Below are 19,771 nucleotides of genomic sequence, written 5' to 3' on the forward strand. Positions count from 1 at the left end.
ATTCCTGGAGTGATTGATGCACGTCGGATGAATCGAGTGGTGAATGATGAAAAAGTGAAGAGTCTATCTGTTCTTTTGTTTTTTGATATGGAGTCTCTCCCTACTCAAGTGCAGTTGGGGTATATAAACTACAAAGTCAGAGCATTTATCCCAAGACCAATGCAGTGTGATCACTGTAAATCTTTTGGTCATGTGTCAAGGGTTTGCAGAAGGGAGAAACCGAGATGTCCAAGTTGTGGAAAATATAATTTAATGTGTTATAAAAGTGATGAAAAAGTGAAATGTTGCAGTTGTGGTGGGAACCATGAAGCCACGTCTTTTGAAAAAATGTTACCCGACAAGGGTAAAATAAAATGAGGTGGCCAAAGTTAGGGTTGTACAGAGCATTTCCTATGCAGCAGCGGTTAAAAGGGTTGAGGGATTGAATGGTACTCCTGAAGAGTCCATTGTGGTGGATAGGCCTTCAATGCAAGCTTCAGGGGTTGCCTTTCACCAAGATGATCCTGACATTTTAAAGGTTAAAAAGGTGGACTTTGTGGCCTTTATCTCAATGGTGATTAATGGCACTGCCAAGGTGGAGAAAAGATCTAGGAAGATATAAATAATTGTGGTTGCAGCGGAAAGGTTCCTGGGGCTGAAAGATTTCTCGGCAAAAGAGTTAAATGGAGTATTAGGGTGGAGTAAGTTAGTATCACTATTAAGTATGGATTTATTTTTAATTTTATATATTTTGTGGTTTCAACCCGTCCAATTGGTGGCGGCAATACAACTTTTGGATGTAGTCCGCCATAAATCCCACAGAAGAAGAAGAAGAAGACGAACAGATACTAGTTATTTTTCACGTCACGAATGACACGTGTATTCAAGATGGCCGCCACGGCGATGGTAAGTGGAAAAGAAGGCAATTTTGTTCTTCAAACATCTGGCCGCTTTCACTGTCTATCTTCAACTAGAAATATATTGTTGTGTTATTTTTTTTCTTCCGAGTTTAATTTATCAAGTGAAATAAAAAGTTATGATTTAACGGCATTTAAATGTGCTGTCTTTCTACATTGTTGGTTTGTCAATGGTGCAGCAGTGGCAGTGCGTGGATGTTGACGACGCTAGCCAGCTGTGTCAAATGTGTTTTCAAGCGTAAATCTACAATACAGTAATGTGCCTATATAGTTACTTAGTTCTTACTGTGTATGTTGATCAGAAAGGAAATGTATTTCGATTAGTTACTGTAGACAGTTAATAGTGATAATTGACAGCGTAGCCCTTGGCTTTGGTATAGCTAGGCTAACGTTATATGTCTAGCCAACAACATACTACAGAAATGTAGCTAGTTAGTGTCTCAATCATAATATAACATAAGCTACGCATACGCTTGCGAAAAGTTGTAGTTACTGGGAATGCGAAGCACGTAGTTTTCATGTGGCAGTTGGCTAGCTAACCATAGCCAGTTTAGCTAGCTAACGTTAGAAGGTTCATGTTAGCTATACCATGGTTCGCTGGCTAGCTAGAATGTGGCTGGTAACTAGCTAGCTATGCATTTCCGCGTTGATGGGGGTATTCTATAAGTTTAGCTAAAGACGATCTAGCGATCTCCTTGCTTAGAGTATCTATGTGGCTTATTTAGTTGACATTTATGTCAAAACAATTTATTAGTAATGTCACCTAACTATTTAGCTAGTTAGCTAATGCTGTGTGGAGATGTTTTCATACTCATTCGTATACAGAGGTAGCTAACTAGCTGGCTAACTAATTAATCATTTGAGGCGAGATTAATACGATAACGTTAACTACGTTGGGTTGTTTGGTTTATTGTTTTTATCAACATTTAACTTTTCAGTGTTAGATGTTTCACTGCTATCGCATAATGATAATCTTCGTCCCCGCCCATCTCCAGAATCAATGCAGAACGGTTATGGTCAGATTATGGTCATGGATAAAGTGGTTTTGTAAGCACTCCACACAGGAAAGGAAAATCAAGTTTGACTGGTGTGCTGTTAGGGCAATGTTTGCCTGCTAAATCTTGTGCTCTCTCTCTGAGTGAAAGGGTTATATAGCCTACACCTGTGTCACTTTCCGTTACCACTCCCTGTTGCTAATATTTAGGATTTATTGCACAGGGCTGGTTTACCAGACACAGATTGAGCTCCTGGACTAAAAAGCACTTTCAATGCAATTTCCCATTCGCAATTTTTTTGGGGGTCCAGTACTAGGTTTAACCTGGGTCTGGGAACCCTGGCTAAGGTGTCCTCCCTCCCCAGCTGTAAAATGATGTATTGTTCAAATATTTGTCATGCAGTGTTATTGTAACACCCTTAAGCATACACTTAATAATCCTCAAAATCATGTTGAAATATTAGGGTGTTTCTATACCATCAGTGGGTTGTGTAGGCCTACAGTCTAGCCACTGTAACTGGTTAGATGCACCATACTGTAGGTCTATGCCAAGTACACTCTCAACATTTTGTGCAAGTGATTGAGCCATCTTGGATTGTGCTTGGTACTGTGCACCAAGAAACCTATTACATTTTAGCTGATTACCATCATGACCTCTCAGGTTGAAAAATGTCTCACCTTACATTGCCCAAAGGCATCTCCACACTCCATTGATTGCTCAATTTCCAAAGTGGGTATGTGGCAACTAGTCTGTTGGTTGTGTTTGTGTGTTACAGGAGACGTGGTTGGCCCTTTTGCTGTTGTCCATGTTGCCTGGAGGAGTCCAGGCCTTTTACGTGCCTGGAGTTGCGCCAATGAACTTCCACCAGAACAGTGCTGTAGAGATTAAGGTAAGCTAAGCAGCCATACATTTGTCTTACTCCTAACCATCCTATGCTTAATCAGAGATTACATTTTACATTTTAGTCATTTAGCAGACGCTCTTATCCAGAGCGACTTACAGTTAGTGAGTGCATACATTTTTATTTTTTATACTGGAATCGAACCCACAACCCTGGCGTTGCAAATGCCATGCTCTACCAACTGAGCTACATCCCTGCCGGCCATTCCCTCCCCTACCCTGGACGACGCTGGGCCAATTGTGCGCCGCCCCATGGGTCTCCCAGTCGCGGCCGGCTGCGACAGAGCCTGGATTCGAACCAGGATCTCTAGTGGCACAGCTAGCACTGCGATGCAATGCCTTAGACCACTGCGCCACTCGGGAGATCTAATACTAATACTTTTTTGGCCTGTGTTTGTTTCTGCCTTGGCTTTTTATGGATTTACTAAGTTGGCATTGTTTGGTTTTCTAAGTATGATGTACGGTACCATAACCTAAGTTTGATAGATGGACAAAAGCTTGTTAGCGCAAAGGCTTTCTGAGGCAGGCTGAGGTGGACACTAGTATTGGTTGTGTAGCCTATTTGCATGCTGTTGGCAGGTTAGGCAGTCAGTCACTCAAATGAATGAGCACATTGATTTCCCCCAGGCCGTGAAGCTGACCAGCTCCCGGACTCAGCTTCCCTATGAATACTATTCCCTGCCCTTCTGTCAGCCTGACAAAGTGGTCTACAAAGCGGAGAACCTGGGTAAGTAAGCGGCTCTCCTCTCATGCAGAAGTGTTGTTCTATGCGTCTTGTGTCGTTGTTTGGAAGGTTTGCTGTTTGCTTGTGTACTGTGTTTATTTGCTAATGATTTGTCTTTGTATGTGATTCATAATAATCTGTTGCACCTAAAGGCCCACACCAGATACTCGTACTAACGTTGTAGTTCACTGTGTGTGTGTGTGTGTGTGTGTGTGTGTGTGTGCGCGCAGGTGAGGTGCTACGCGGGGACCGTATTGTCAACACCCCTTACTCGGTACTCATGACCCAGGACAGGAAGTGTGAGGCGGTTTGTGCCAAGCTGAAACTCAACGTGCAGCAGAGTAAGCTGGTGGCTGAGCGAATCCAAGATGAATACTATGTTCACCTGTGAGTGCCTTTCCTCATTACTCTCGCTCGCTCTCTTCTTTAGAGAAACAGTCAGCAAGCCTGTGAATCATCTCCCAATGGAGCAATAAAATTAGGCAGCGCATTTATCAGGTTTCTGTGTAAAATGCTGCTGTATGCTCCATGTTTAATCCTCTCTATAAACTCCCACAGCATTGCAGACAACCTCCCAGTGGCCACGCGGCTGGAGTTCTACCCCAACAGAGAGGCAGGGGCTGAGGAGAAGGATGTGGTGAAGGATGTTCAGTTTGAACACGGCTACAGGTTGGGCTTCACTGAAAACAGCAAGGTACTGAACCTCTTTACAAGGGCCTATCTAAAGAATGGAGAGAGGGCATGGACAAATCCGTATGAGATTAGGGGAGTGGAACTCTGAATCTTTCTTGTATCTATTTGACCCCCTACACTTTTCAGATATAAAGAAAAGGCAGTCTGAAGAAGTGGTTAAAGACTGCAGAGTTTTGTCTAGATATAAAAAGTGTTTATAGAAGAGATCTTGTGGTTCATTAGTTATCTTTAGGGCAGGGGTTCTTAACATTTTTCAGCTTGAGGCTTAAATGAGAACTTGACCGTCCACCCGTGACCCAACTCGTCCTCCAACGACCCAAATTAAGAAAAAACTGTTTGTGATTATAGATGTGTTCTGATAACTCACGATCCACCTCTCACATGCCCAAGGCCCACTTTGGGTCCCAAGTCAACCCATAGTTTAAGAAACCCTGCTTTAGGATGTTTGCATTCTGTTGTCTCTACTATAGTTCTACCTACACATCCACCTGTCCTACATTCTGTTGTCTCTCTCTACTATAGTTCTACCTACACATCTACCTGTCCTACATTCTGTTGTCTCTCTACTATAGTTCTACCTACACATCTACCTGTCCTACATTCTGTTGTCTCTCTCTACTATAGTTCTTCCTACACATATACCTGTCCTACATTCTGTTGTCTCTCTCTACTATAGTTCTACCTACATAACCACCTGTCCTACATTCTGTTGTCTCTACACATCTACCTGTCCTACATTCTGTTGTCTCTCTACTATAGTTCTACCTACACATCTACCTGTCCTACATTCTGTTGTCTCTCTCTACTATAGTTCTACCTACACATCTACCTGTCCTACATTCTGTTGTCTCTCTCTACTATAGTTCTACCTACACATCTACCTGTCCTACATTCTGTTGTCTCTCTCTACTATAGTTCTACCTACACATTCACCTGTCCTACATTCTGTTGTCTCTCTCTACTATAGTTCTACCTACACATCTACCTGTCCTACATTATGTTGTCTCTCTCTACTATAGTTCTACCTACACAAACACCTGTCCTACATTCTGTTGTCTCTCTACTATAGTTCTACCTACACATCTACCTGTCCTACATTCTGTTGTCTCTCTACTATAGTTCTACCTACACATCTACCTGTCCTACATTCTGTTCTCTCTCTACTATAGTTCTACCTACACATCTACCTGTCCTACATTCTGTTGTCTCTCTCTACTATAGTTCTACCTACATAACTACCTGTCCTACATTCTGTTGTCTCTCTCTACTATAGTTCTACCTACACATATACCTGTCCTACATTCTGTTGTCTCTCTCTACTATAGTTCTACCTACACATCTACCTGTCCTACATTCTGTTGTCTCTCTCTACTATAGTTCTACCTACATAACTACCTGTCCTACATTATGTTGTCTCTCTCTACTATAGTTCTACCTACACAAACACCTGTCCTACATTCTGTTCTCTCTCTACTATAGTTCTACCTACACAACCACCTGTCCTACATTCTGTTGTCTCTCTCTACTATAGTTCTACCTACACATCTACCTGTCCTACATTCTGTTGTCTCTCTCTACTATAGTTCTACCTACACAACCACCTGTCCTACATTCTGTTGTCTCTCTACTATAGTTCTACCTACATAACCACCTGTCCTACATTCTGTTGTCTCTCTCTACTATAGTTCTACCTACACAACCACCTGTCCTACATTCTGTTGTCTCTCTCTACTATAGTTCTACCTACACAACCACCTGTCCTTCATCATCTACTACCACAAGGAGAAGGTGGAGGAGGAGGAGGAGCATAACTACAGAGTTGTACGTTTTGAGGTGGTTCCCCAGAGTGTCAAGGTGGAGGGTAAGTTCCACAGATTCCTGTCTGAGGTAGGAACGGGTTATATCAGGTGGTTCCCAGAGTGTCAAGGTGGAGGGTTATTTAAGCCCAATAAACAGTGACAAGCGTTAGAAAATACAGGAGTGGAGGCTGCTGAGGGGAGGACGGCTCATAATAAGGGCTGGAACGGAGCAAATGGAATGGCATCAAATACATGGAAACATATTGTTTGATGTTGATACTTTCCACCTGTTCTGCTCCAGTCATTACCACGTGCCCCTCCCCAATTTAGACGCCACCAACCTCCTGTGAAATACAGCGTGTGTTTCTGTCCTTCCCCCTCAATCTGTCTGTCTGGATCCCTCTGCAGACCTGAAGGCTGATGATAAGGGGGCGTGTACCCTGCCTGAGGCCACTAACTCCGCTCCTCAGGAGATTGACCCCTCCAAGGAGAATGAGGTTCTCTTCACCTACTCCGTCCACTGGGAGGTAAGTGGCATGGACTTTCCCTTTATGTTTGACCGTTAGGTCTCAGCAATGGCAAAGATTTAGAATGTTCCTCTGTAAAATGTGTTGAGACGTTGTGGTGCACTTTAAATAGAATGTGCCTTGACTTGGCTGGCTACATTGATTTTAGAGGACCTCTTCACTGAGGAATGTGGTTATTTGTTTTTGTTCAATATATTTTTCTTTGTGCGTTTGCTAGGCTCCTGCCTGGATTGTATAATTGCTTGTCTTGTAATGCAAGGTTCTCTAGATGAAGAGACCGTGGTCTCATTGGGACGCCCCTTCCTAAGAAATTGAAATTGACCCCCTGTTTGTCTCTCCCCTGTAGGAGAGCCAGGTGAAGTGGGCATCCCGCTGGGACACCTACCTGACCATGAGTGACGTGCAGATCCACTGGTTCTCCATCGTCAACTCAGTGGTGGTGGTCTTCTTCCTGTCCGGCATCCTCAGTATGATCATCATCAGGACCTTGAGGAAGGACATCGCCAACTACAACAGAGAGGATGACATAGTAGGAGACCACACTCACTCATGAATATGAGATGGCTTTGGCATTTGACAGCACTTTGTCTGTGACAGTAGCTGCAGAGAGACTCTCAGTTAAATAAGTGTGAGACTGCAGAGAGATTTGGATTTAAAATTCTGCATGTGTTGTGTTCACCCTCTAAAGAAGAGTATTTGCTTCTTCATGTTGTGTGAATGGATGCGGGTAGTGTGTCTGTAAAATACCAATGTCTATCTTCGCCAGGAGGACACCATGGAGGAGTCAGGCTGGAAGAATGTCCATGGTGACGTGTTCAGACCACCACAGTATCCCATGATCCTCAGCTCTCTGCTGGGCTCAGGCATACAGCTCTTCTGCATGATCCTCATCGTTATCTGTGAGTGTGCTGTAAACAGACTCTTAGAACCTCGTTTCAAAAGTATTCTATCTACCAACTGCCATTTCCATCAATGATGTGTATTGTAATCTCTGGATAAGGGCCATCCATCACAACTGGAGATGAAAGTGTGGTATTGTGTCACTGTGACATGGGGCTGAAGCTGCAGTGTTTTATCTGTCCTGTAGTCGTGGCCATGTTGGGGATGCTGTCTCCTTCCAGTAGAGGGGCCCTGATGACCACTTCCTGTTTCCTGTTTATGTTCATGGGGTGAGACACGAGAGAGTCACCCACCTTATGTCTCTGGCCCAATCCCAAATGGACCCCTAAGCACTTGTGGAGATTTGATCAGTATAAGCCATATGGTGAAAGTTGCCCCTAGCCCGTCAGAGGGCATGGTAGAGGGAGAGATTTCTAGATGGCTTACACCTATCAAATCCTCTCAGAAATCCACCCGTAAATTGGGCGTAGTATAGGTCTTATGGGTCCCTTTGGGGTTGGGCCTTCTGGCTGTGGTCTGTCTGCTGTCTATACACTGTGGGAGAGCCGTCAGTATGACTGTTTTCTCTTCCAGTGTGTTCGGTGGATACTTTGCTGGCAGGCTCTACCGCACGCTGAAAGGCCATCGGTGGAAGAAGGGAGCTTTCTGTGTGAGTACTTCAAATGGACACTATCAACAACTAATGGTGTATGTTTACCCTGTATGTTTAAGCAAACTTAGTGTCCTGTTGCCTACTATTGATGTGTGACTCTCCCTGCTCTGCTCTGCCTGCAGACGGCCACTCTGTACCCTGCCGTAGTGTTCTCCATCTGTTTCGTTCTCAACTGTTTCATCTGGGGAGAACACTCGTCTGGAGCGGTGAGATAGCTAGTCTCCTATATACAGGATCACTGTATAACATCAACACATTCACTGTCAGAACTAGGACCGGTGTTGGTGTGTACCACACAGCATAATAAGGACTGTATCTCTTAGTTGAACTAGGATAGTGATGTCTCCTCAGGTCCCCTTCACCACCATGCTGGCTCTACTGTGCATGTGGTTCGGTATCTCGATGCCCCTGGTGTACCTGGGCTACTACTTTGGCTTCCGCAAGCAGCCGTACGATAACCCTGTCCGCACCAATCAGATCCCTCGCCAGGTGCCCGAGCAGCGCTGGTACATGAACAAGTTTGTGGGGTGAGTGTCCTGTCAAGCCTGGCTACTTCTCTGCTCTGGAGCGATCAATGCGTTCTCTTCTTCTGCGTCAAGCAAAACATTTCCTCCATACGCAGTCACATAACTTGTCATTTTAAATCACTGTTAATCTAAATGCAGTGTCATTTCCTCATATGCAGTCACACAACTTGTCATAACATCTTTTTTCTCTTTTCAAAGAATCCTAATGGCTGGGATTCTACCGTTTGGTGCCATGTTCATTGAGCTCTTCTTCATCTTCAGTGTGAGTAGAAGTCCTCTCCTATAGCATGTATTGCCAGTTGGAATAGGAATTTAGAGGTGGACAAAAAGGGGGCCGTCGTTGGTAAAGTCGATCAAAAATCAATCCTGTTTGATTACAAGACACCGCTAGGGATGGGCGCGGTTAATCGAATATCCGGATATCCCAACGGACTTCAGTATAAACACTTTTGTTAAATACATTATTTTGGCCTATTTTAACAATGGAAAAAGCTTTCGTCTAAATTAAATTGTGTGTGTTACATGGTTACACACAAGGATATACCGTGACATTCGCAATACTTAATTTAATAAAACAACAAACGTTAAAATGTAGTGTTTATGTACGGCGCAATCAGCTACTTCAGACGTCACATGGCTTTGACAGAACATTGCCCACTTATCTGCTGTGGTGGCATTTTGCGTCATTCTGATTGGTCAAGAGAGTAGAGCAAAAAAAATACATGTTTTACTTTTGGGGCATTTCGACTAGCCCATCCCTAAACACCACCCAGGACAGAAGCAGAGCAAATGTCTTAGCTGGCGTTCTGTGACCAGGGCCTTATATCCTAATCAAAAAGCCTCAAATGTTCTGTAAACACCAGCCTGTACGAAGTCAAACCAAATGTTCTGTAAACACCAGCTTGTACGAAGTCAAACCAAATGTTCTGTAAACACCAGCCTGTACGAAGTCAAACCAAATGTTCTGTAAACAACAGCTTGTACGAAGTCAAACCAAATGTTCTGTAAACACCAGCCTGTACGAAGTCAAACCAAATGTTATGTAAACACCAGCCTGTACGAAGTCAAACCAAATGTTCTGTAAACACCAGCCAGTATGAAATCAAACCAAATGTTATGTAAACACCAACCTTTTACGAAATCAAACCAAATGTTCTGTAAACACCAGCCAGTATGAAATCAAACCAGATGTTCTGTAAACACCAGCCAGTATGAAATCAAACCAGATGTTCTGTAAACACCAGCCTGAGAGGCTTGTAGGAAGTCAAAACAAAAAAGCAGTGACAGCCAGAATCTGTGTTGTAGTACTCGAGTCCACATGTTGTGTGTCGGACACATCTTGACTCGGTCTCTGACAATGAGGACTCACAATTTCTTCCCGAGACCAGCGGAGTAAAAACCTCATCAGCTTCCATTCAGTCAGCGCATACAACCTCTTTGCCAGGCCAAATATCCACACTCCTTTAATGACACATTCATATCGTATCGCCTATTATAAACTGGGTGGTTCGTGTCCTGAATGCTGATTGGCTGACAGCCGATGTATATCAGACCCTATACCACGTGTATGACAAAACATGTATTTTTACTGCTCTAATTATGTTGGTAACCAGTTTATAATATCAATAAGGCGCCTCGGGTTTGTGGTATATGGCCAATATACCACGACTAAGGGCTGTATCCAGAACAGTCCTTAGCCGTGGTATATTGGCCATATACGACACCCCCTCGTGCCTTATTGCTTAATCGGAACCTGGGCTTCCTACTTTACTCGTAACATTACTGTCCTTTACTTTCGTAGAAAAATATCCTCGAACTTTGTCGCTCATCATCAAAACTTCCTTAATTCGCTGGTAGGGAAGAAGTTGCGCGCTCACTATTAGTAAAGGGAGACCGGGAGAAGTTGTAACCTCTTTAGTATTTTTGTCTATTTTAGACGTGTTTGGGTTAGTGATCATTTGTAGAGTGGCACTCTATTTTCCCTCAGCATGCAATTTTTTTCACCATTCTGAATGTCTAAAGCAGCCTTAAAGTATGGGTCGCAGACATGTTAAAAAATATATATGTTCTGAGTCTAACCCATGTTGTCTGCTGTACGTGGCTCTGATCCGCTCTGTGTTCTGAGTCTAACCCAGGTTGTCTCTGCTATATGTTCTGAGTCTAACCCAGGTTGTCTCTGCTATGTGTTCTGAGTCTAACCCATGTTTTCTGCTGTACGTGGCTCTGATCCGCTCTGTGTTCTGAGTCTAACCCAGGTTCTCTGCTATGTGTTCTGAGTCTAACCCAGGTTGTCTCTGCTATGTGTTCTGAGTCTAACCCAGGTTGTCTGCTGTACGTGGCTCTGATCCGCTCTGTGTTCTGAGTCTAACCCATGTTGTCTGCTGTACGTGGCTCTGATCCGCTGTATGTGTTCTGAGTCTAACCCAGGTTGTCTCTGCTGTACATGGCTCTAGTCTACGAGGTGTTGTCTGACTGTAAGTCCTCCCTCTGCAGGCCATCTGGGAGAACCAGTTCTACTACCTGTTTGGTTTCCTCTTCCTGGTGTTCATCATCCTGGTGGTGTCCTGCTCCCAGATCAGTATCGTCATGGTCTACTTCCAGCTCTGTGCAGAGGTGAGGCGGTGCCCTGTTGTGTGGGTGCTGTGATTGTATATGTGGCGTTGCATAGTGAAAACAGAGGTTCAGAGAGATTCAGATATTAACTTCTCAACCACAGTAGTTCAGTAGAACTTGATAGAGACGGGAGGTCTCGTAGGATGATGGGTGGGTTGCCCCACTAGTTGTGATGTCACAGACCTACCAACTGTGTGGTCCTGTGTCTGTCTGTCTCCTGCAGGACTACCGGTGGTGGTGGAGGGCCTTCCTGGTATCAGGGGGCTCAGCCTTCTACGTCCTTGTTTACGCCATTTTCTACTTTGTCAACAAGGTAAACGTCGAAGACGTATTGAGATGAACTTTGGGATAAGTTTGAATAAGGTTGTTTAGCATGCTTACATTGGGTGGTCGCTGTCCTACAACAAGTTGACGTGTGTTTCTGTCTTCCAGCTGGACATTGTGGAGTTTATCCCTTCCCTGTTGTACTTTGGTTACACGGCTCTCATGGTCCTGTCCTTCTGGCTCCTTACGGGGACAATCGGCTTTTACGCAGCGTACATGTTCATACGGAAGATCTACGCTGCCGTCAAAATCGACTGAGTTTGTTTCAGCTGTATTTTTTTTGTTGTTGCCACATTCTTTTTCATTTTTTAAATTGTATACTTTATGTCGAGCAAACACTGACTTGTGTGTATGGAAGCAAGGAAGCGTGAGGTGGTGTTTGTGGAACAGTGCCCCCCCATTGGCATGGAGCGAGAACAGCAACACGTCGCTGCCTGCAAACTCAACGATCTCCCTCCCTCCGTTATTGGATGTCCACAGAGACACAGCGAGATTTCCTCTGGGACAGTCAATGTTTCCTACTGTGTTTCACCGTGTACACACCATGGGCCAAAGCATGTCAAATGAAACAGTCTCTGTATGTTTTACGGTCTGCTTTTGGAGATGGGCAAGCCTGGGTTGCCCGGGAGGACTCAGAATTGCATTGGTTCAGAACTTCACGTTATCGTTTTAAAATCAGTTCCCTGTAAGATATTTTAGTCTGACTTCTTTCACTCTCTCTCTCTGTAAAGTTAGTTTATTTTCTTTATTCCAGATACTTTTATGATCAGAGGATGGTTGGGAGGTCACACTTGTAATGTTGCTAATAAGTTGTTCTTTATTTGCTCTGAAATTATGCTGGGAAATGGAAATCTAACATTGGAACAGGCAAGGATATGCAGATATTTTTACTGCAGGTGTTTCCTGATGTGACCATTTCAGCCACAACTAAAATCATAATCTCAATTTGTCTCTCACATTGAGGCAACAGATTGTCTAAAATGTATCTTAAAGCAACTGAATTTCAATGTGTAGAAGCATAAATTTAATTTTCTCTTTAAATACTATTTACATGAATGAATGAATGAATTAATTAATGTGCTAGGGAGGCCAATTTGGCTTAAGGTGGTTGAAATAGGAAATGTTATGGAATGAAAGTAAATGTCTATGAAAATTAGTATTCTCATCTTCAAATCACCTTTTATAATTTCTGGGCGTTAACCTAGGAGAAACAACGTGTTTAAAATGGTTGGACACATTGCCTAGCAATGCAATGTAAACTGCTCCATGGTCCCACTGAACTATGCATTTTTTTGGAAAAGGTTGAGACTGCTCTTTGGTTTCATAAAGGTCATGTTAAATGTTTTGAGTTTAGTGTCAGTGAGACACTGCTATTCTAACAGAAGTTATCTATCGGTTATCCCTGAGCATCAATGTCTTCTAGGGTTGCCTTAGAAACAAGATTCTGTAACTGAGCATCTAAATGGAGTACAGTTGTTTCCCCATAAACAACGAGCCAAGTCAGTGCTGTATAAGATCGACAATGTGGTTTAGATTGTCGATAGGCTGACATAGTGTACCTTTATGAACCTGTTGTATTGTCTGAATGGGCTGATTGTTCACTGGGTTTACTCTCTGTTACCCAGAGTTAGAATTCTCCACGAGTGGTTCACATCGTCTTGTAGCTGTAGTTGCTCTGATTGTGGAGACTGAAATGCTGAAGATCCTGTATGTTAAAACACTGTCCCTACACAACAGAAAGTGGGGTGAAGGGGATTCAAAACATTAAAGACCTTTCTGTCGTGGGCATATTTTACTCCCATTTACTTTATTCTATGGGCCAGTTCCTCAAACCCAGATTAAGCCTGGTCCTGGATTAAACATTCTCAATGGAGAATTGCCATTGAAAGGTAATTTTAGTCCAGGAATAGGTTTAATTTATTTAGGTCCAGGAAACTGGGTCTATAAGTTTGAGAGCCGACCTTTCAGGAACGCAACTTTTAGGTCGACATTATTACCCCACCAGTTTTTCCCTTGATCAAGAGCATAGAATCCTACGTGTGGACAGGCCGTCTGGTGGAGGTCTGGCACAGCTGAGGGTGTTGGGATAGAGCTGCACTGGACGAGAAAGGGAGGAGACCGGCGCTGAGGGGGAATTACTCCATGTAATGTAGTGAACCACTGAATTAATCGTACTTCTCCGCTCTCCTTTTAACTTTTCTCACTTTATCTCTTTCTGTCATTCTCTGCCCCTCTCACACGTTCACTTCCACAGTCAGTCTTGCATCAGTGTTTTTCTTCCCTCTGTAAAGCCTTGTTCAAACTGCAGGCGTTAATGCTCAAATCAATTTTGTTTTTCCAACAGCAACTTGCTGTTTGTTGTCCAAACATCAAGTTACTAATGACCAAATCGGATTGGAAAAAAAAAAAAAATGTATGAACTCACTAACTGTAAGTCGCTCTGGATAAGAGCGTCTGCTAAATGACTAAAATGGATGTGTGTGTTCAGACAGCAGTCATTTGCTGACATGGCTATGCTAGTTGTCATAGTACCGACGGGTGTGCACAGTGGTGTCGGCTGATTGGTGGTGGTGCGCGTGCTTCCTATCACTCAGAAGTTATGTAGCAAGCAAACATGACCATGCCTGCCATGGACGTTTCCCAGTTGCTTTGAATGTTCGAAATCAGTGTAAGAACACTTTTAAAGCCTCAGGATTTCAAAACGAATCATATTTGGTAGGCCGCAGCAGTCAACTAGGTAGCTGTTTAGCTTTCCAGCACATTCACTCATTTGTTTGTAAACGATTAACAAGCTAGTTAGCTTCCACATGCTTTTGTCAAACTGCCAACAGAGTAGCTAGCAAGCAAGAAGATATGCCAAGTAAGTCTAAAAACCACTTGAGGGCAAATGAATCAGGTTTGACCGTTCAGACAAGTCACATGGCTGGGAATTCAAGCCACCTACGAAGGTGGTTTGAAATGTGGCTTGAAATATCAGATTCCATGTGCTTTTTGGCTGTTCAGACTGCAGGAATAAATAGGATTTGAGTCACTTTAAACTGCCAATGTGAACACGGCTTTAGTGTCAAAAGTGTTCCTGAGCTGCCAGATCTCACTGCTCTCTGATTCAGAGACAGATAGACTTCCTCTTCTGGCCCCAAACAAACAGATTTCAGGAGAGATTTTTCTGCAGATGTACATTTGACTGACCCGAGCCGTGTTTGAATGAGTGTCTACTATGTAAATACAACACTTTTGTTTTGCTGCAGTTTGCTGTAGTGGGGGCTCTGACTGTATAAAGATCATTTCATTGTTTTAGCCAAAGCATGATTTTTAAGAACCTGTTTCTTTCCCCCTTTTCTTTACAGAATGTCCAGTGATATAATGTATGAAACTAATGAAGTACTGATACGATGTTGGAATTTCAATACTCCTCCCTTATGTAGGCTATTCATTTATGACCAAAATGGTTGTCTGCATGGATTTTGTGTGTGCATTTTTCATATAGATAAAGCCAAAGTAATGCTTTCTGAAGTTCCATTGTCCTGTTCTCTCTGTGTTGTCTTATTTTTTATAAATACTGAACAAAAATATAAACACAACATGCAACAATTTCAAAGATTTGACTGAGTTACGGTTCGTATATGGAAATCGGTCAATTTAAATAAATTCATTAGGCACTAATCTATTGATTTCACTTGAATGGGAATACAGATATGCATCTGCTGGTCAAAGATACCTTAAATTTTTTTTGAAAAAAGTAGGGGCGTGGATCAGAAAACCAGTCAGTATCTGGTGTGACCACCATTTGCCTCATGCAGAGCGACATCTCCTTCGCATGGAGTTGGTCAGGCTGTTGATTGTGGCCTATGGAATGTTGTCCCACTCTTCAATGGCTGTGTGAAGTTGCTGGATATTTGTGGGAACTGGAACACATTTTTGTACACTTCAATCCAGAGCATCCCAAACATGCACAATGGGTGACATGTCTGATGTGTATGCAGTCCATGGAAGAACTGGGACATTTTCAGCTTCCAGGAATTGTGTAGAGATCCTTGCGACATGGGGCTGTGCATTATCATGCTGAAACATGAGGTGATGGCGGCGGATGAATGTATGACAATGGGCCTTCGGATCTCGTCACGGTATCTCTGTGCATTGATATTGCCATCGATAAAACGCAATTGTGTTCGTTGTCCTTAGCTTATGCCTGCCCATACCATAACCCCACTGCCACCATGGGGCACTCTGTTCACAATGTTGACATCAGCAAACCGCTCACCCACATGACGCCATACACGTGGTCTGCGGTTGTGAGGCCTGTTGGACGTACTGCCAAATTCTCTATAACAACGTTGGAGGCGGTTTCTGGTGGAGAAATTAACATTACATTTTGTTTGTATGGAACATTTCTGGGATCTTTTATTACAGCTCATGAAACATAGGGCCAACACTTTACATGTTGCGTTTATATTTTTGTTCAGTGTGTATATATATATATATATATATATATACACCTTTTTTCCCCTACCATACCATCCCTATCCTAATTGGAGTAAACTAACGGACAACAATACTTCTACTGCTACTTACAGCTATTTCGCTCACATCTGCAGTATGCCTACCTGTTGTTAAATAATTATACATATACCTGTAGTTAAATAATTATACATATATTCCTATTTTCTTCTTTCTTCAAGTGCTGGATTTTCACCCACAGCAGCCAATCCACCATTCATTCTGATCTGAACTCCAACCCTCCAATGTCCACAGATTAACCCATCTTTCCCAGTATAATGCCATTCTGATCTGAACTCCAACCCTCCCATGTCCACAGATTAACCCATCTTTTCCAGTATAATGCCATTCTGATCTGAACTCCAACCCTCCCATGTCCACAGATTAACCCATCTTTCCCAGTATAATGCCATTCTGATCTGAACTCCAACCCTCCCATGTCCACAGATTAACCCATCTTTCCCAGTATAATGCCATTCTGATGTGAACTCCAACCCTCCCATGTCCACAGATTAACCCATCTTTCCCAGTATAATGCCATTCTGATCTGAACTCCAACCCTCCCATGTCCACAGATTAACCCATCTTTCCCAGTATAATGCCATTCTGATCTGAACTCCAACCCTCCCATGTCCACAGATTAACCCATCTTTCCCAGTATAATGCCATTCTGATCTGAACTCCAACCCTCCCATGTCCACAGATTAACCCATCTTTCCCAGTATAATGCCATTCTGATCTGAACTCCAACCCTCCCATGTCCACAGATTAACCCATCTTTCCCAGTATAATGCCATTCTGATCTGAACTCCAACCCTCCCATGTCCACAGATTAACCCATCTTTCCCAGTATAATGCCATTTTGCTATTTCCTTTTGCCATTTTACTGTGATGTCTGACGAGGGCCCTGAACCTCCCTATTTCTACCGATATTGCCCTAAAAAGAAATACTTTACCCTTTTACCCAAAAGTATAATTATATTTCCCATTGACTGATCTTGTTTTTTCAGATCCCCTAACAATACAGTTTGCAGGTCCATCTGAACCCTGATATTATGACACACAGTAACAACCATTCCTGGACCTGAATCCAAAAGCGATTCACCGATGGACAGTACCAGAACATATGTTCTATTGATTGTTTCCTCGTGGCAGAGTCTGCACAGGGCTGACTGTTCAATGCCCCAAATATTGAGTATTATTGTTGTAGCAAGTATTTAATTGAATAGCTTAAATTGAAACGCACGGATTGATGTGTACATTTTTATATGTCATTTCATAGACCCGATGCCAAGGTATTGGGACATCAAAAACCTGTTCCCAACTGAATTTTATGCTGTATTACTGTCAAACCTTTTGACTTTATTTGAAACTGATACATTTTTCGATTTATACTAATCATTTTAAGCAATTTATGAATTTTAATGGATGTATAATTTTTCTCTATCAGTATATTGGAGTTTAGCCATATTATTTGCTGTAAGATCTGCCTTTTCTGGAGGATGAAATTGAAATTGTAGCCAACTATGACTTTATTTATAAAGGAGGATATTCTACTTATAAACAGGGATCCATTGTCAATCCAATGAAAATGAAAGGTTTTAATCTGTAAAAAGTCTTAAACATAGGATGGGTCTCTTAGCAGCTTGCAAGAAAACCAGTTTGGATTTAGATAGTTTTGTCACAATGGAGGCTTTAAGAGAAAGGTTTAATGCCTTAATATGTAATAGTTTTAACCCTCCAAACTCGTTATATAAATATGCTCGTTTAACTTTATCTGGTTTGTCATTCCAAGTAAAGTGAAATATTTAATCGGGAGACCACATGGCAATTTAAAGTTTGTATCTTTTCGAGACCCAATCCGTAATATAGTACACTTATCATAGTTGGGTTTTAGTCCAGAGAAACTGGAGAAATGATCCAAGTCCTCAATGAGGCCCTTCAAGGTTGAAGATTGAGGACTCAAGAGAAAACTAGAATCATCGCCTCACATTGATAATTTTGTCTCTAATCCCTCATTTTTAGCTCCTTAATGTTATAATTAGATCTGATTTTTAAAGCTAACAATTCAATGGCCATAATACATAGGTACAGTGGGGGAAAAAAGTATTTAGTCAGCCACCAATTGTGCAAGTTCTCCCACTTAAAAAGATGAGAGAGGCCTGTAATTTTCATCATAGGTACACGTCAACTATGACAGACAAAATGAGAGAAAAAAAATCCAGAAAATCACATTGTAGGATTGTTAATGAATTTATTTGCAAATTATGGTGGAAGATAAGTATTTGGTCAATAACAAAAGTTTCTCAAGACTTTGTTATATACCCTTTGTTGGCAATGACACAGGTCAAACGTTTTCTGTAAGTCTTCACAAGGTTTTCACACACTGTTGCTGGTATTTTGGCCCATTCCTCCATGCAGATCTCCTCTAGAGCAGTGATGATTTGGGGCTGTCGCTGGGCAACACAGACTTTCAACTCCCTCCAAAGATTTTCTATGGGGTTGAGATCTGGAGACTGGCTAGGCCACTCCAGGACCTTGAAATGCTTCTTACGAAGCCACTCCTTCGTTGCCCGGGCGGTGTGTTTGGGATCATTGTCGTGCTGAAAGACCCAGCCACGTTTCATCTTCAATGCCCTTGCTGATGGAATGAGGTTTTCACTCAAAATCTCACGATACATGGCCCCATTCATTCTTTCCTTTACACGGATCAGTCGTCCTGGTCCCTTTGCAGAAAAACAGCCCCAAAGCATGATGTTTCCACCCCCATGCTTCACAGTAGGTATGGTGTTCTTTGGATGCAACTCAGCATTCTTTGTCTTCCAAACACGACGAGTTGAGTTTTTACCAAAAAGTTATATTTTGGTTTCATCTGACCATATGACATTCTCCCAATCCTCTTCTGGATCATCCCAATGCACTCTAGCAAACTTCAGACGGGCCTGGACATGTACTGGCTTAAGCAGGAGGACACGTCTGGCACTGCAGGATTTGAGTCCCTGGCGGCGTAGTGTGTTACTGATGGTTGGCTTTGTTACTTTGGTCCCAGTTCTCTGCAGGTCATTCACTAGGTCCCCCCGTGTGGTTCTGGGATTTTTGCTCACCGTTCTTGTTATCATTTTGACCCCACGGGGTGAGATCTTGCGTGGAGCCCCAGATCGAGGGAGATTATCAGTGGTCTTGTATGTCTTCCATTTCCTAATAATTGCTCCCACAGTTGATTTCTTCCAACCAAGCTGCTTACCTATTGCAGATTCAGTCTTCCCAGCCTGGTGCAGGTCTACAATTTTGTTTCTGGTGTCCTTTGACAGCTCTTTGGTCTTGGCCATAGTGGAGTTTGGAGTGTGACTGTTTGAGGTTGTGGACAGGTGTCCTTTATACTGATAACAAGTTCAAACAGGTGCCATTAATACAGGTAACGAGTGGAGGACAGAGGAGCCTCTTAAAGAAGAAGTTACAGGTCTGTGAGAGCCAGAAATCTTGCTTGTTTGTAGGTGACCAAATACTTATTTTCCACCATAATTTGCAAATAAATTCATTAAAAATCCTACAATGTGATTTTCATCATGCTTTGGGGCTGTTTTTCTGCAAAGGGACCAGGACGACTGATCCGTGTAAAGGAAATAATGAATGGGGCCATGTATCGTGAGATTTTGAGTGAAAACCTCCTTCCATCAGCAAGGGCATTGAAGATGAAACGTGGCTGGGTCTTTCAGCTTGACAA

General features: G+C 42.7%; 1 protein-coding gene across 1 annotated transcript; it reads left to right on the forward strand.

Moving 5' to 3' along the window:
- The first annotated feature begins 840 nt into the window (after window positions 1–840).
- LOC311148217 (transmembrane 9 superfamily member 4) lies at window positions 841–13,338 on the forward strand. Its single transcript, XM_084185104.1, has 17 exons — window positions 841–885; window positions 2,667–2,780; window positions 3,419–3,518; window positions 3,746–3,902; window positions 4,074–4,209; window positions 5,946–6,069; window positions 6,416–6,534; window positions 6,881–7,063; window positions 7,301–7,433; window positions 7,622–7,703; window positions 8,008–8,083; window positions 8,209–8,292; window positions 8,438–8,613; window positions 8,812–8,875; window positions 11,107–11,226; window positions 11,450–11,539; window positions 11,659–13,338. Exons 1-17 carry the CDS (start codon window positions 850–852, stop codon window positions 11,806–11,808), a joined length of 1,944 nt encoding a protein of 647 aa, XP_084041230.1. The 5' UTR covers window positions 841–849; the 3' UTR covers window positions 11,809–13,338.
- The last annotated feature ends 6,433 nt before the right edge of the window (window positions 13,339–19,771 follow it).

This window comes from Coregonus lavaretus, assembly GCF_964263955.1.
Source record: "Coregonus lavaretus genome assembly, chromosome: 20".
Classification (NCBI taxonomy): domain Eukaryota; kingdom Metazoa; phylum Chordata; class Actinopteri; order Salmoniformes; family Salmonidae; genus Coregonus; species Coregonus lavaretus.